General features: G+C 40.5%; 1 protein-coding gene across 1 annotated transcript in view; it reads left to right on the forward strand.

Annotated features, from left to right (window-relative positions):
* The window catches only part of tmx3b (thioredoxin related transmembrane protein 3b), a 42321-nt gene extending 36513 nt beyond the window's left edge, over positions 1–5808 (forward strand). The window contains exons 15-16 of the mRNA XM_085762624.1: positions 93–161; positions 5207–5808. Of these exons, the coding sequence (XP_085618750.1) occupies positions 93–161; positions 5207–5479 (342 nt within the window). The 3' untranslated portion in view covers positions 5480–5808. The remainder of the gene's footprint in view (positions 1–92; positions 162–5206) is intronic.
* Positions 5809–16415: the final 10607 nt, after the last annotated feature.

Raw genomic sequence — 16415 nt, forward strand, 5'->3', positions numbered from 1 at the left:
CCTATGTGCTACATTTGGTGGAGAATATAAAATAAGGATAACCTAGAAATGGCAGCTGCTCTGTCTTCATTAAATGATCTGTCTCCCTGCAGGCGTATGGAGGCGATGGCATCATTCAGAGGATCAAACGTGTGGCCTTTGATGCCAAATCCACTATCATGGTAAGTTGCTGAGGGTTCCTTCTAGGCTGCTTCATGACTACAGCGTTTTTTTCCTTTGGGTGATGTAGCTCCAGGTTCTATATGCTCAAAGTCCTGGGGCTTGAGAATAGATCTAAATCAATACATTTAAACTATTAATTTTTTTTTTAAAGTCAGTCTGTGGGATTTTCCATCATAACTGTCAGCCTCATGTTTTACATAGTGTATATTCAAAGACATAAAAAAAATCTGATGTATGTAGATATGGTACTGTATCTTTAGTTAATCAAGCTATTTGAGCTGTTGCTACCCAGCCAACGTAGCATTAAACCACAGCTGTTCACCTATTAGTTTTGCTTAAAGGGACAACGAGGAGTTTTGGAAAGCGAAATGTTTTCAGACTACATTCCCCATGAGCCTCCGCACGCACGGTGGAATTCTTGGACCGGCGCAAAGACGGACAAAAGCGAAAACATTTTCCAAGAATGTTTTCATTCAGCAAGAATGAAAGTCTGAGGTTGGAAGACGATCAGATACCGTTGTAGTTCCGACCATAAACGGCGATTCGGCGGCGGTATTCCCATGACCCACCGGGCAGCGTCCAGGAAACCGAAACTAGGAAATGCTGGACGAGCCGACCACTAAATAATAATATCAAAATAACTATAAAGACAAAACCATATATTTATCGAAAATGGACCCATTAACAAGTGGGTAACGTAGATTCATCCACATTAATATGAGACTTTTTTATAACAAAAAAAACAAACTCCTCATTGTCTGTTTAAGTAGGACTTCAGCCAATGATTGATCAATCAATCAGTCAATCATCAAATCACTTTATTCATCCCCAAGGGGCAATTAAAAAGACACACAGGGTAGCACACATAACCTCACACATGCACACACACATACCACAACAGTAAACAAATAATGAATAAGAAAGATGAAGTGCATCAGTCGCTGTGTTACAATACAAGAGGTAGTATTGCTAATGATAATTATAATGATTATGATAACGATAATGATACGCCTCTGAGCAGACCAGACTCTTCAGACAAGACGGGATGCTGTGGGGATGGTTTGGGAACTAGAGAGTAATTTAGGAATGAATTTCGATGTTGTGTTTGCTACATGCAGCGTTGGTTCTTGACTGGCGTGGAAACAACTTTTAAATGTAAATGTTGGCTGGCAATAGCAGACCTGACACATGGCTCCTCGTGCAAGTTGCTTCTCTGGTCACCTGATAAACTTTTAGTTCTGCTGAGGGAAGTATCTGGTTATCTGGCTGCTAAATGCTGCAACGTGTTCTCCAGCTAGTTGCTAAAGTTGTCTGTCTGTTGTTCGATGGTAAACAAGTTCATTTTCAGTGTGTTTAGCTAGAAAACACTGTCAATAAGAGCAGTGAGAAAGAACCAGATAAGTAAAACACATTGAACAACAGCAAAATTTGTAGAGGTGAGAGAAAAAGCAAAGGTAATTCTCTATGGGTTTGTCACCACTGATCTACTGCCAAGCTGGGATACCTTTAGTAGTCTCTTTACCTCTGTAATTAAACCATTCATTATTACACACCTCACCTTGAATGCAATTGCCGTTAAGGGTAAATATCATATATGCAGTGTTTGCAACCTGTCCCAAGTTCTGTAACAATGTAGAACAAATGTCTGAATGCCCTGCACATCCCCGCTGGGAGAGAAACAGCATTCCTAGGGCTAGAGAGAGGCATACAAGTGAGAATATGCAACGCACGCAGAAAACTCAGTATGTGGGGACAGTAGGAGAAGGTGGGTCAGGAGGCTGAACTTGCTTTCCTTCCCGTTTTTACTCTAAAGTAGTTCTTTTGGGAGAACTGCTGTTTATTTTAGCAAGGGCGTGATAGGAATGTAAATACAGCTGTGTTGTAACGCTCCTCAGTTGACACAGTTGTACTGTAACCATGGGTAAGGCTTGTCCTCAACAGTGTCCTCAAAGAGAACTCCTAAAAGAGAACTGAGGAATAATCTGACACAGAAGGTAAAGTGGCTCAGAGCACAAAAAGGCTATTTTTTTAAAAATAGTTTTGATATTTGAATTTCCTGTCAGTTCTTAAAAAACGATTAAATAGACAGTTTTTTGTAATTAACATCTTTCTCGCAATTCCCCTCCCCACAAAAAAGTAGCTATGCATGAGTGAAGGGCTTTTCTTTCATGTGTAAGAGACAGAAAATGCTATTCCCTTCTCGGGTTCCTAAATTTAGTGAGCTTCACGCATCCCGTTGGCTGGTCTTGCTCACAGTGACATGATATGATACGGAGCAGATAGGCAGCAACCATCACCTTGCCCCCGGAGAGCCAATCTAAATGCACGTCTTGACAGGAGCATGAGAAAGCAGTCACATTAGGCCCAATGACTCACAGCCAGCTGTGTTAGCATAGCATCCCCATCTCTACCTCATCTAGCACCGGCAATTACCATCCCTCTTCCCGTGGCAATGACTTGAGGGAACCAGAATATTTCCCGTCTCCTCAGCTCAACAGACGGCTGACAGACATTGTGACCGAACACTCCCTTCTAGGCACATTGTCTCTGATGTATCCTGCTATATTAAGGCCAGATGACTCCTCTGTCACCAAGCTCATTTAAGAAAGAACTTATAAAGTTATTCCTCAGTGCTGTTGTGCCCACAGGAAATGAGGGATTGTGGGTTTTGCAGCACTGCAGTGGGACATGTCTTAAAAATGTTCATTTTTATATAGAGGTTCAGAACATGGATGTGAATGAGAGGGGACTCTATCGCGGCCAGGAAGCAGGTCAACTTGTTGGCTACTGTATTTCACATATTGACACCTCCATTCACTATGTGCAGACCTCTAAAGGGATAGTTCAACATTTTGGCAAATTTGCCTATTACCATTGGGGTAGGTTAATTGCCTTTAATTATCGGTGCATGTTGTTTCGATATCCACGGGGCAGTGACACGAGTTGCTGAGTGAACATTGATGAGGGACCTGTACCATTCACCTCCACTAAGTCATCAAATACACAATCCAACAACTCCAAAATGCTCTCGTGGACATGTTGTGATCTGCACATTCACCACGCTATGAAATCATAATGTAACATTACGAGACAGAGTTGTTTTCGAGGCAAATGCATAGCCAGAACTACATGCCAGACATTTGAAATCACTCCGCCCAGCAGCCATGTCTGAAATGTAGTTCCGGCTATGCATTTTCCTCAAAACAACTCTGTCTTGTAATGTTACATGATTATTTTGCGTTAGCTCGCATTTTTGCCCCGTGGATCTCAAAACAACATAATTAAAGGTAATGGACCTACCCATATGACTATAGGGATTGTGGCAATAGCTGAATTTGCCAAGATGTTGAACTATCCCTTTAATGTTTCTAAAGGCCCGACTCCAAAAGCAAGTTAAATTCAAAGATGGGTGGTGAGGCCTGAAAGACAGATGCAGAAAATATCTTCAGACAGACTAGTGTATAAAGGTGGACCTCCACTTGTGTTTGAAGTTTGAGATCTTTATTTATTTCAGTTCAAACTCTACAATGTAAAAGTACAAGAGACCCAGAGGATTTCACATGAAAGAGTGAGACTCTCCAATATGGTCAGGAGCCTAAAACAAAAGGGAAAAACAAACATGACAGCACAGTACAAGAGGGAGCACAAGCAGTATAACTTAATATGTGCTTTCTAAAATTACACGACATAGATTTAATTAATGCTACGATATTACAGCGTGCCCATGTTTCTGCAAATGATTTGTGGCCTGCCTTCTAAACATACTCGCCGAGCGTAATGGCATAATGCAAATGAATGCATAAATGAATGACTAAAAATGCAGTATCTCCGCTAAAAACATAAAAGCCTGTCTGCATTTTTCTCCACAAATATTTTTTGATCTTCCCTCTAACAGGATTTTCAATTCAGTCTACATAATGTGAGGCTCTTTACTTTCGCAAATATTGGCTGGTGAGAGAGATGTAACACATTAGTAAATACTCATTTCAGGGCTTCTCCATTATACCCAACAGACTAAGAGGAACAGAATAATTTTTTTTAAATAGAATCATTGGTGCATTTTTTTTTTTATTAATGTGTGAATTTAATAAGGTTGGGGTTGGATTGACTCATTAGAGCTTTGGGCCACTATCTGTCACTGTCTCCTTCCTGTTTCCTCTAAGTACTCATCATTTACAGTGCACGTGGCAGCTTCATTATATTTTGCCCAGAGTGCCAGAGACTTACCAGTGCACATATAATCTCCTGAATTACATTATTTCCCTACCCTTCTATTGTCTTCATATAATATGATTGTTGGTTTTGTTTTTAGATATTAGTGTGGAGTTTGAACATTAAATTCTCATACACATGTTTGTGCGCAAACTATTTATCTTCTGTTTAACGGTTTATGTCCCAACAGCAGTGCAGCTAATAAACTACAATGACTAAATCCATTTTGGATACTCAGTGCACAGTCACAGGTCAAAGTTCACTTAAGTTTGCTTTGTTTAATTCCACCTCCTTCAGCAGATACACTGACTGCTGCAATTATGGGAATTTCTTTCACTAAATGTTGCTGTATGCTTAATACTAATGTATCTGGCCCTTTAACGGGCCTGACAAAGCTCTTACTGGTCAGATGTTTCATTGACCAAGTAAAACAATGACCAAATGTTAGCTTTGTTATTCATAAGAAACTGGAGATGTAGATACTTAGCGATGAGCGAAAATGAAAAAGACAAGAGTTCCAGTGATCTAAATGGAGATGCTTTTAATTGTATATTTATATTAACATAAAAAACACAGTGAGAAAAGAAGAGAGGATGGTTTCATAGTGGTAAGGGTAAACACAATTTCTTCTGCAAAATACTAAATTGTGAAAGAAAGCTGATGTGTTGTTCTCTGTTCCTTCTATTTTCTCTCTCATTTCCCATTATTTCTATATTTTCCCCCTTCTTTGTCAAACTTTTGTCACCATACTCTTCCTTCCTCGCTTGTCCCCCTCCCCCCCCCCCTTTTTTTGTCTTCCTTTCATCTCTTGTTGTCTCCCTTCCAACATCAGTCAGTGTTTCGCAGCTCTCCACTGCTGGGCTGCTTCCTGTTCGGCCTACCGCTGGGTGTAATTAGCCTGATGTGCTATGGCATCTGCACAGCTGAGTCAGATGACGGTTCGGATGACATGGATGCGCTCAAGAGGGAGGGCCTGACCGACGAAGAGGAGGAAGAGGAGGAGGAGGAGAGGCAACACGCCGCTGAGCTGGAGGGCCCCGAGGAGGGAGAGAACGAGGAGGAGGACGCCGGGGAGAAGGATCCTGGAGAGAAGAAAACAGATTAACACAGGGGGCTCCGCATAGAGGATGATAGGCCTAGTCAAATGCAGTGAAATGAAACTCAAAGACATATCAATGTATTACTGTTCTGCTTTGGTTTTCATCTCACTTCTCATCAAAGCCCCTCTAGCAAGACTCTTCTCCTATCTTTGAGTTGAGTGTAAGTTCAGCTGCTCAGTGAAGCCATCGAGCCATGTTTGAAACTAACAGCCTTTTTAATGATGGGGTGTGAACACGTGATAATAACTTTATTCGTGTCGCACTTTCAAAAAACAAAACAAAGTTACAACAAAAATAAGTTACAAAGTGCTTCACAGAGCAGTGGAAATACCGACAGATCATAGTACATAAAACCTAGGGTAGAAACATTAAGGTACAATACATGAGTACAAAAGTAAAATCAACACAAGACACAGCAGATGCTGAAAGCAGGAAGTACATAAACATCAACATGTTTGATAATCGAGAGAGCTTGACAACCTCTCATCACTAACCTTGATTCTGGTGAGAGAAGAAGGGATGGCTGTGAACCAAACATACCACTAATTTATTCTGACCAACCAACCAACCAACCAGTGGTCTCTTCTGTGTGATGTGTGACCCTTTCTCTGACACTGTTACGTCGTTGTTTTGAAACCACTTCTATGCCCTTATTCTACCTTCTTTTTTACTGTCATATCCCAATCTTCTCTGTTGTTTTTCTAATTGATTTCCTGTTACATCTTACAGTTGTAGAAACGGATCATTTTTGCCTTCGAATTGAATAGAACATAAACGCGCTGCGAGATTTTGTATACCTCTTTCCCCCGCAACCCAAAATGTAGGCTTATCATGTAATACAGTGGTTCCTGTGTGTAGAAAGCATAGAAAGTGCCCAAGAAGGAAAATTTGCCATAAATGAATTCCGCTTTTTTTCTATTGTCTGTTATTGCCAGAAAATACTTCCTCGTTTTCTAGGGGTGCAAAGTGCCGAGACAGTCATGCATTTCGACTTATTTCTCATGCCAGCCACCTGTTAGTGTCCATTTACGTAGACAGCTGATGAAAAAAGCAGGAATGGTAATTGGTATCAGTCTGTCTGATACCAGAAAATGGCAAATGCACTTTTTTTTTAAAAACCCATTTCAACCTAAGAAGACCAACCTGCTAAAAAATTCTTATTACAGATGGGGTGTACCTATATAGCAGACTCCTATAACATGCATCAGTGGCTCCTGCTGCTCTTAACAACTCATATTCCTCAGATAGACTGGCTCTGTCTGTTTCCATATTTCAATCTGTCCTCCATCACTGGTTTGGATATTGAATTCAGCTGGCAGGCTGAAGTTTACATCCTGATGCACTGAGACATATACTAAGCACACAAAATATTAGGACTGTCTCCCTACTCCTGAGTTCTGCCCCTTTCTTTTGTTACAATCCACCACTATTGTCAGTCAGCCACAGGCTTAGAAATCCTTCCCTATCCTATTTTTCATACCCTGACTTAAGTGTATGTAACAGCTAGAATCAAGTGAGGATTATTACTTTCTCCTCAATTTACCTGGCCGCTTATTTAATAAAAAATAAAATAAAAAAGTGTTCCTAATGTCTGCTACAGCAAGCTTGATACCATTTTTATGAAAAATGCACATTTGGATTTTGGGTCCTGTGGCAGTTGAGCAGCAACTTAAAGCGCCTGAAAACATGTTTTTATTATCTTTATCTACCATATGAAATGAAACACTTGTGACTTAAAAAGGAAAATGTAAGGTACTGTAACACATCACTCAAAAACTCTGTGTAATTGTCAGATTTGACTTACCTTGGTATTTCTGTGGCAACAAAAATCAATTTCCCAATAAAATAATGTTAGATTTTACTCTTAATTGGTGCATGAAAAATATCTGATACCCCCCCAAAACGTAAACCAGCGAGACAAGCACTGTCAAAATACAGATGGTATAAAACAAAACATCTCATGTTGAATAACCACTTTGTCTTGTTTAGCCAATGTAATTATGCTGGATCCTGTAGCTCAAAGTGAGACGTTGATTTAATTTAAAGCATTGGTTCCACATTAAAATAAACTGTTTTCTTGCTGAGAATTAGATGATACACTTAACACCACTCTCCTGTTTGAATAACAATTAAGAAGCTAACCTCGCCAGATTTAAGTAGCTATTTGTATGTTTTGCTTGCACTAAATTTAGCCCTGACATTCACAGCTGTTTACTTTCCAGTGAAGAGAAAAACACTTAAAGTTCAGTGTCAGATTTAATTCCATTACTCCTAATGGTGGGAAACAATGTCAATGTTCATTTTTGTTTAGCTTCTATTTTTTATCACTTCTTCTGAACTTACTGTACCACATTAGCATGCTCACTAGCTGGCTATGGCCAACCCAGACCATCTTTTCACTTTTCCAATACTGAGTCACTGTAGCCTGAACAAGCATTGCTGCTCAGAGGGCGTATTATTCTTGTACTGTATGCACAATGATTGCTGAAGTGCTTGACAAATTGCCACCCACTGCTAACAAGATACCAAATCCAGCAGCAGAGAGAACTCTCAAGGAGCTTTAACCCTGAAAATAAAATGTCTCATGTTAAATAATGAGGGTTAAAGGTAATAGCAGGTATAGGTTGTTTTTTTTTACCTTTGGAGAGTCAGGCTGGCTATTTCCAGTGTAAATGCTCAGTTAAGCTAATCAGCTGCAGGCTCTGGTTTCATAACAGCAGTACAGACAGGAGAGTGGTTTTCAGAAAGAAAGTGAAAAAGAACTTCCATAGAAAGCTCCGAGGATGAATCTGAAAAGAGTGAAAGAGTATATGTCTCTTGAGAACTATCGATACATGGTGATTAATGAGTGTCAGAGTTCATTCTTGACCTTGGCAACAGTTAACGGAGTAATCTTAACTCAAGAGGAAATATTTCCTTTCAACCATGTTCAGCAGCGACGGCTGAGCAAATGATTAAGTGGGCCTTGAATTAAGATATTTCTAAATGGTAATGAATGTTCTGAGCTGTTTATTGTGTTACTGAGTAAATTAAATGACCCCTGTTCTATAACCTTTTTACAAAGTGTGGCTGAGTAATAAGACGGCTTCAGGTTTTGTTTTTCATTGTTACTCATTTCATTGTGCTTTTGCAGCTCAGTATATCTTGTAACTTGACTTAGGCACCTAAGTGTAAGCACACCAGTTTTTCTTTTCTTTTCTTCTTTTTTTTTTTTTTTTTACATACAGAGGTTATCTGTATTATTACTGTGAAACTGCACTAAAGGAAACCATACCCCCGTCTTGCCTTCCGGTCTTTGTAGTTGCCTATCATTTTCTGCCAAACTTCCTCTTCGGGTTTGAATTGAGAGTCTCACACTTTATTACAGGTTTGGAAGATTGAAATAAAGATTGTCCTCTTTTTTTCTTGTTGACTGGTATCTTTTGTCACGTCTGACTTTTTTTTTCTACCTGTGTTCTATTTTGACATCTATTTCTCTTTCTATCTCCAGTGATCACACATATAAATGTGTGTTGTTCTTGTTTTTGTCCACCCTTACAAGTCTGACTTTAGGGAGAGTCGTCTACTCAATTATGATGGAGATAATCACATTTTTGGAGATCTGGATTTAACTGCCTCTGATTGTATTACTTGATGTGAAACCCATTATTTTTTTTCTCTTTAGGGAATGACAGGGCTTTGAAGTCAAACTCAGAAACGTGACTTTACATAATGGACAAAGCACAATGTCACATTTTACTTTCTAGGGCCTGGCCCTCACACTGTTGGAGAGAAAACTGTTGCTGTTGGGAATTTTGATTGGTTGCTTTCAGGTTTGATAAAGGCGGAGAATGTTCGTTTTCCGTTGGATGTCATTTCAGGGATAAATTGCCACAAAGGGGGAGATAATATATTACTACATCAGAATCAGTGTCATTGAGTGGTGCTGATGCAAAAAGTAATTCATCGCTCAATTACCTCGCCATATATTTTGAGAATGAGTTTCATCGTGTGGCAAATGAAGGAGGCCTGCTGTCTCTTTTCTTTCAGAGAACCAACAATCTTGTGCACTAGACAAGGTCAATTACACTTCGCCGCTCATTCTGACGTCTGTCTTATGTTGAAATGGCAAATTAAGGCAAGATAGTAATCATCTCATCTCTGACTCACATGGGAGGTATTTAATGGTTGAGGGTGGCGTGAAGGGTCAAGGTAAGATGGTTATTTTCACTTAATGCTCTTGGATTGCATTTCAAGATAGTTCTGAGCGCCGTTTGCGCCACTCAAACTGAGAAATGGCTGATTAGCTTTGAGTTTTTGCAGATCCTGCTAGAAATGCCCTATTGTTTTTCATTATGACTGAAAAATGGCTGCAGCTGCTTAATTCCATCTGTTTTCTGCCATTAAAAAAAAAACTTCAACCATACAAATTGTTGGTGCATTTGCCCTTTTGAGATATCACATCCCATCTGTAAACTGCTCCTTCGTGTGTGCATGTGTGTGTGTGTGTTCTTCTTTCCATCATCAGCAGTTAGATAATTTCTCATAGCTCTGTCACAGTATTTCTGGTGCTGCAATTTCACGTCAACAGTTCAACCGGGTTTAATGGCTGCTTGTTAACTTGTCAGTCGATAGATGGAGCTTGTTGCTGTTGTTTTCCTGTGAATGGCCTGACATTTTGGAAAACTTTTCTTTAGGGCTGTTGTGAAAATGACTTCATTCGAAGATTTCTGCTGCCCATGAAAGCTGTTACAAATTCCACTGGGGAAAAAATCTTTAAAAGCACAACAGCATAGCCTATAGCAGAGAATGTCAGAGGAAAGACCATAAGGACACATTTAGAGCCAAATTCACACTGTTTCTAATAAATAACAGATTCTCATTGGTAGACAAGGTTTACAGTAAAGTAGGCTATTAAAACTTAATTACCTTAACTTTATGCACTTCTAATTCTATGCTTGATACAGTGCTGTTTTGTGGCCTTGAACTCTGATCAGTGTTCCTTTATGATTATTGGGTCAAATGAAAGTGAATGGTATAGGCCTATATACGTGTGTGTGTGTGTGTGTGAGAATTTATAATTGGTGCTGGCAAATAACTTCTCAGGCAAAAATAAACACAAACATTTTATCTGTTCAGCTAGCTGACATGTTAAATATTGTCCCGCCCCCAGTTCCCCTGCTAAGTGGACTGCATAGCAGCACAGGGTGTTCAGGCATGTTAAGTAGCCTACATCTTAATTCTGAAGTAAGCAGAATATTAAAGAGCATAATTGCTTCTAAGTAGCCTATCTTCCAAACAGGGAGCAAAAGGCGCACAGGGAATAGGTGAACTGAGCAGGGAAGACGTCATGTCAATCATGTCAGTTCGCACAATGGGTTTACAAGAAGACAGTAAATGTCTAAAATGTGGCAATATTGATGGAACTTTGTTTCATTTACTTTGGGATTGCCATACAATAAAATAAATTTGGTTTGGTACAACAAAACACGCTATGAACTAGCTATATTAACATAACTATTCCAATAACACCAGAATCATGTAGGCTATATTAGGAGATTTACATAATTTTACCAAGGTTCCACAAAAGGACAAGAAAGTGTTCCTCTCTTTATGCATGATCACAAAAAAGGTGATCATGAACAACTGGATCTGTTCCAAAACCCCATCGGAGAGGGAGTGGGTCACCGAGGCGATGGAGGCAGTGAATTTGGAGAAAGTCGCCTTTGGTCTGGAAAATAATGATGTGGGTTATGTTGAAATGTGGGCTCCAATGGAAAATTATTTGATGTCGTGTTTTTGTCCTCTTGATATTTCGTTTGAGGTCACTTATGAAGTGTGTAGTTATAGCGCCTGAGACCATTTAAGAGGTGGAGGGGTGGGGGTTTGGAAGGGACTGGAAGTGTGCTCTTTGTTTGTCCCCTTGTGTTTTGATTTCATTTTGGTTCTGTTGTGTGTTGTTTTTGTTTTGTTTTATTTTTTTGTTTTTGTTTTCTTATTTGTTTGTCTTTTCTCTTAAAGTACTATAATTATTGTTTGGAATATGTTTGTGTGTTAAAAAAAAAAAAAATCATGTGAAAGTTGACAAGAATTGCAGTCATGGCCTCACTTGTAGGCCTAAATCTATTTTATTTGCATGTAAGAGATTTCAATATAATAGAATTCAATAGAGGTTCTGTCATGAGATCAGTTTTCGTGTCAGTAGCCTATATTCAATATTTTATTTCAGTCAAATTCCGCAGTAGCGACACCAAGGTGTTTTAAGTTGCCACAGTAACGCACGGAAGTACTAGGTGCCAGGTGTTCCGAATTAATAATTAGTGGACGGACTCTGAGCAGGGAGCAACGTTACTGTAGCTACACTGTGGATCAGGACAGGGGGCCAGGGACCGTCAACATGGCATCAGGACACCATGGAGGAGAAATCTCTTCAGGTGAATGCACTTTCTAGAATTCCTACTAAGGAGGAAAACACGTTTTTATCTACAAAGGTTTCTGGCAAAGACAGAGTCAAGACCAAGAAAGACAATTAGCTATATGGTATACTTCCGGTTACCTGGTCTGTCTTTTGTCCACCAGCAATTCCCGCGTACCGGTCTGGAGTTGACTTTCTTGTGGAAGTGGAGCAAACGCACATCCAGCTTTACTGCAACAGAGAGTCCTGGGAATTACTGCGGATATCCAGCTTGACACGGAACTGGCTTTTCCTCTCCTCCTAGACCTGTAAGTAACTTTATATTGTGTCTGTTTTAGGGCATTGTGGCGTTAGCTAACCTGTTGTGTTTGGCAAACTGATGTTGGCTAGCTGGCTGCTCGCATACCCGTGGGTAGGCTACATCCCGGGAATCCAAGACTGGCTAATGATTGTGGAGTGTTTTTGTTTGCTGTTGTGTAGGCAGGTAACTTCGTTCAGCTGTGCTGGTTGTTGCGTGTTTCATGGTCCCTCTCTGTGGGCCTAGTCGGTCAGACCTTGCTGAAGCAGACCCTGCAGAGAGGGTGTGGAGGCCCCGGCCTAGCGCTTGTTTTGGTCTTGGACTGTGGTGGTGTAACATGGATTGCCAAATCACTATCATTGAGCATTCACCTTGACAGGAAAATAGACCGTGATTGATTCAAGTCAATTCCAACTGACACAGAAAATCTATGACTGTTACACAAGATAACACAAAAACTGTAAAACCATAAAAACCACAAACTGGGGTTAAAAAACAATATAAAGCTGTTTTAAGAAGTAAAGTGCATCACATAAGTGCGGATTTAGCTGCAGTGTGAATTGATTGCACTTGGGATGAAGGAGCATTTGTACCTTTTTGTTCTGGCCCTAGGGACCCCGTATCTCTGTCCTGATGGTAGAGGAATAAACTTGTTTTTTAAAGGATGATCAGGACTGGACAAGACTGCCTTAGCCTTCTGCAGAACCTGCTCACTGAAATGTTTTTGGACTGAAAATATCCTATCTACCTACCTAACTATCTGTGCAACGTCATCGCATATGTGCGCGCACAGCCAGGAGGCAGAAAGCGGGACATTTCTCATTGTTTACAAGCGGAGTCAAGCAGCAAACGAAAAGGACAAGGAGTTGTTGTGCTGTTAACTGCACAAACCAGCAAAAGGATGGATGGAAATTGTAGCCTATAATAATCTGAGGGGATCTCATCTGTTTGCCAAAAAAAGAAGATGATTATGGCTCCTATCCAAGTAGTGAAATTCGGATACCGCCCAAGCCGAGCGAGTACTCGAGTACTTGGATATCGGCTCCAGCCCTACAAACAATAGGCATCTACATTGATATCAGTTCGCTCCGAAAGCAGTCTTTTGCCCCCTGCTTACGCGTGCACCTAGTATTGTTTGTACACAAGAAACCTGTCTATACTTTTTAACGCATATCAAAACTTTTGAAAAGATAAAAGTCACCACCCTGCAAACTCTTATTCACAGGCTCGAAGTAGAACCACATGTGGAGAAGACCTCACGGAGACTTGGTGCTCAGAGAAGAGGTGTAGCAAATGGTCAATTATAAATCATTAAAGTCAGTACGACTGCAGCTCAGTGCCTCGCCCACAGTCCATATCTTGGTTTGTGAAAAATCTTTATTTATAGCTGTAGCGCACAAATGATGCAGAGCTCTGTTGAGAATAACAAGTGCACGGCCCATATTATCCCTGTCACCTCTAAGTGTGCTGTAAGCATTTCCCCGTGGAGTGTTTCTGCTTATCACTCTGCCAAGGAGCCGTCGCCACACACACACACACACACACACACACACACACAGCAGCTGCCTAATGATGTTGCTTGGGTCGTGATCATTTACTGAAGGGACCTGTCCCCCCGGGGTGGTCAGGGTGACTTACAGTACCTGGGACGGAACAGTTTCTGGAGGAGGTGACATGTATCCGAGCGCAGCTGCCAATGCCGTCACTCTCGCCGTCGCCACGGGCGATTTCCATCCTCCAACCTGATTATTCAAAGAGCATAAAATCGGCGTTCACACACAGTCGGGGATCACAACAGGTTCATCAACACGTGGACGAGTGTTTGCAGTTTGCGTATCTGCATGTGTCGCCGCCTTCATGGCTTGTGTTTAATCTGATCATTACGTGACTCGCCTGCTGGGTCCAGAGCTTACTTCCAAGCCCCCTTATAGTGACTTCAGCCAGCTGGGTTTTAATGATGGTACATACTGGTACGCGTAAATGTACACTCACACCGTTGATGTGAGCACTTTTTCCTGCTTGGGCAACAAATTGTAGAATTGGGAGGGCTTGTGGGAACTGTCTCTGAATCCCTCTAACCCCTAAAACTGGATATCTCAGGAAGTACTACTGGGGCATGAGCTAAGTGCTATATTCTGTGAAGAAAGTGGGATTTATTTAAGTTAAGAGCTTTTGCACTATAATCCTTTCAGGGGCCTGTCTAGAGCATTTTGAATGGGTGCGGCCACAAGCTCAGAGGAGAACTGTCTGTTTATAGAGCATACTATACATCATATTCACATATATATCTGTATTCAAAATAGCTTCAACGTTTTCAATATTCAGCTCTGCAAATAAACCCTTAGATGTTGTACTTAACTATAAATGAGCTATGAAACTGGATCAATATATTTTCTTACAGTGATCTTATATTCATTGAGAAGTAGTAGTGATGGTTAAAATACCTGTAGTTGAAACTGTGTACTTGACTTATGTGATAGGTTTAATTAGGGTTTGGACCCACACTGCTGTGTTAAATTATTTACTGCTCTTTTGATGTGAGATACTAACCTTTAATGTTTTATAGCAACTGCAGTGTTTTATATGTCAGCGTTGGTTTTTCTTCTCTTGTTAGTGCATGATGTGATGTGATTTGATTCTGTGCTAAAATGTAACATTGACCACATACTGTATGCACAGAACAAGTGAGAAAATGCATAAAAGCAGAAACGTAGATTAATTCAACCGTGAGATATAATCGTAACATGAAGTATATTGTCTTAAATGACTTTGTTAACTCATGGCAGTACTCCAAAAGAGAGTCAGCCATTAAAGAATTAGATGATTAATGACAATTTTGTTATGTTTGTCCATGGAATATGAAGCTACAGTACAGCCAACAGATGGTTGGTTTAACTTTAAGACAGAAGGTAGGGGCACAGTTAACTTCTAGCTATGTGCCGGACCAATCATTGCCCATGTGTTGTATTACCTGAAGTGAATCAAACTTTATGTCTTTACAATTTAGAGGTACTGGTAAACGGATTTTATGACCTTCGGAAAAGAACGGGAGAGCCTTTTGTTTTCAGCCATTCTGCTAAAATAAACCATCTCCTGACTCTATAGTTTCAAATTACACCAGAAGATAAATATTGTTTGGTGCAGTAGGTTGTGAGGTTTGGTGACCAAAATTTGATGTCAGGACAATGTCAGGTCTCTAAGATGTGTTGTTAAGTAACTTTACAATGAACCACAAAGAACATAGCAGTTACTTCAACTTGAGAAAGAGCAGGGAGAAGATGTTTTGACAAGAACATGAAAGACGTTATTTTGAGCAGGCTTAATTGTGGGGTGACATATTTGTAACAGGGGCAATCCCATCTGCGCCCTCACCCCCTCCCTGCACTCACCCATGCAACCCCACTAGAGAAACGTAATGCATTCAAAATTCCCCAGAGAGAGACAGAGTGTGAACAATGACAAGTCAAATAGAGATGACGGTTCCTGATGTGCTCTTCTTTGGAGCAGCAGAGCAAAGTGCTGTTAGTGGTCATTACAGAGCCCACTTTAGCATCCAACACCACGGAGGAATAACAACACAACGCCTGCAGAGAGTAATAACATCTTAGTGCTCCTGTGGCCACATTTGGCTCAGGCCAGTGGTTAACTTTGCAGTCTAATAGGAAATGTTTTCTTTTCGAGTCCCTCTGATAGCTTTTTAATTGCTTTCAGTGACACTGTCACCTCTCTCCCCCAGCAGCCCGGAGACCATGTTGTGTTTTCTATGACAAGGGAGCTCTGTAATGTAATCATGAAATAATCATAATTAGGAAAACATAATTGTGAGCAGTTATTTGGTATAAAATGACCCAGAGGTGCAAACTAATCTCTTAAAATATATTCTTGTTGATAGTAGATGGCATAGGAACACATTTAAAAACAAGTAGTAATCAGGCTTGAGGGCTATTACTGTTTATAAGGACCACAACAACCAAGTGTACAGACCCCCCTGGGCTCTCTGTTAATACTTCTGATAGAAAACTTCTGGGCTGTAATAATACACAGGGCTGTATTCTGGCTGCTGCAGTGAAATATTGTAATTGCATTGGCTGAAAGTTGTCTTCACTAGTCTCAACCAGGGGTGGATTGGCCATAGGGAGTACCGGGAGTTTTCCCGGTGGGCCGGTCACTAATGGGCCGATAGGCGGCCGTTTTTAATTTATCTATTTATTTAATTTAACTTTTTTTTTCGCCACGCCTCGCCTCTCCC

The sequence above is a fragment of the Trachurus japonicus genome, chromosome 20, assembly GCF_045865225.1.
Source record: "Trachurus japonicus isolate A0001 chromosome 20, Traja_1.0".
Classification (NCBI taxonomy): Eukaryota; Metazoa; Chordata; class Actinopteri; order Carangiformes; family Carangidae; genus Trachurus; species Trachurus japonicus.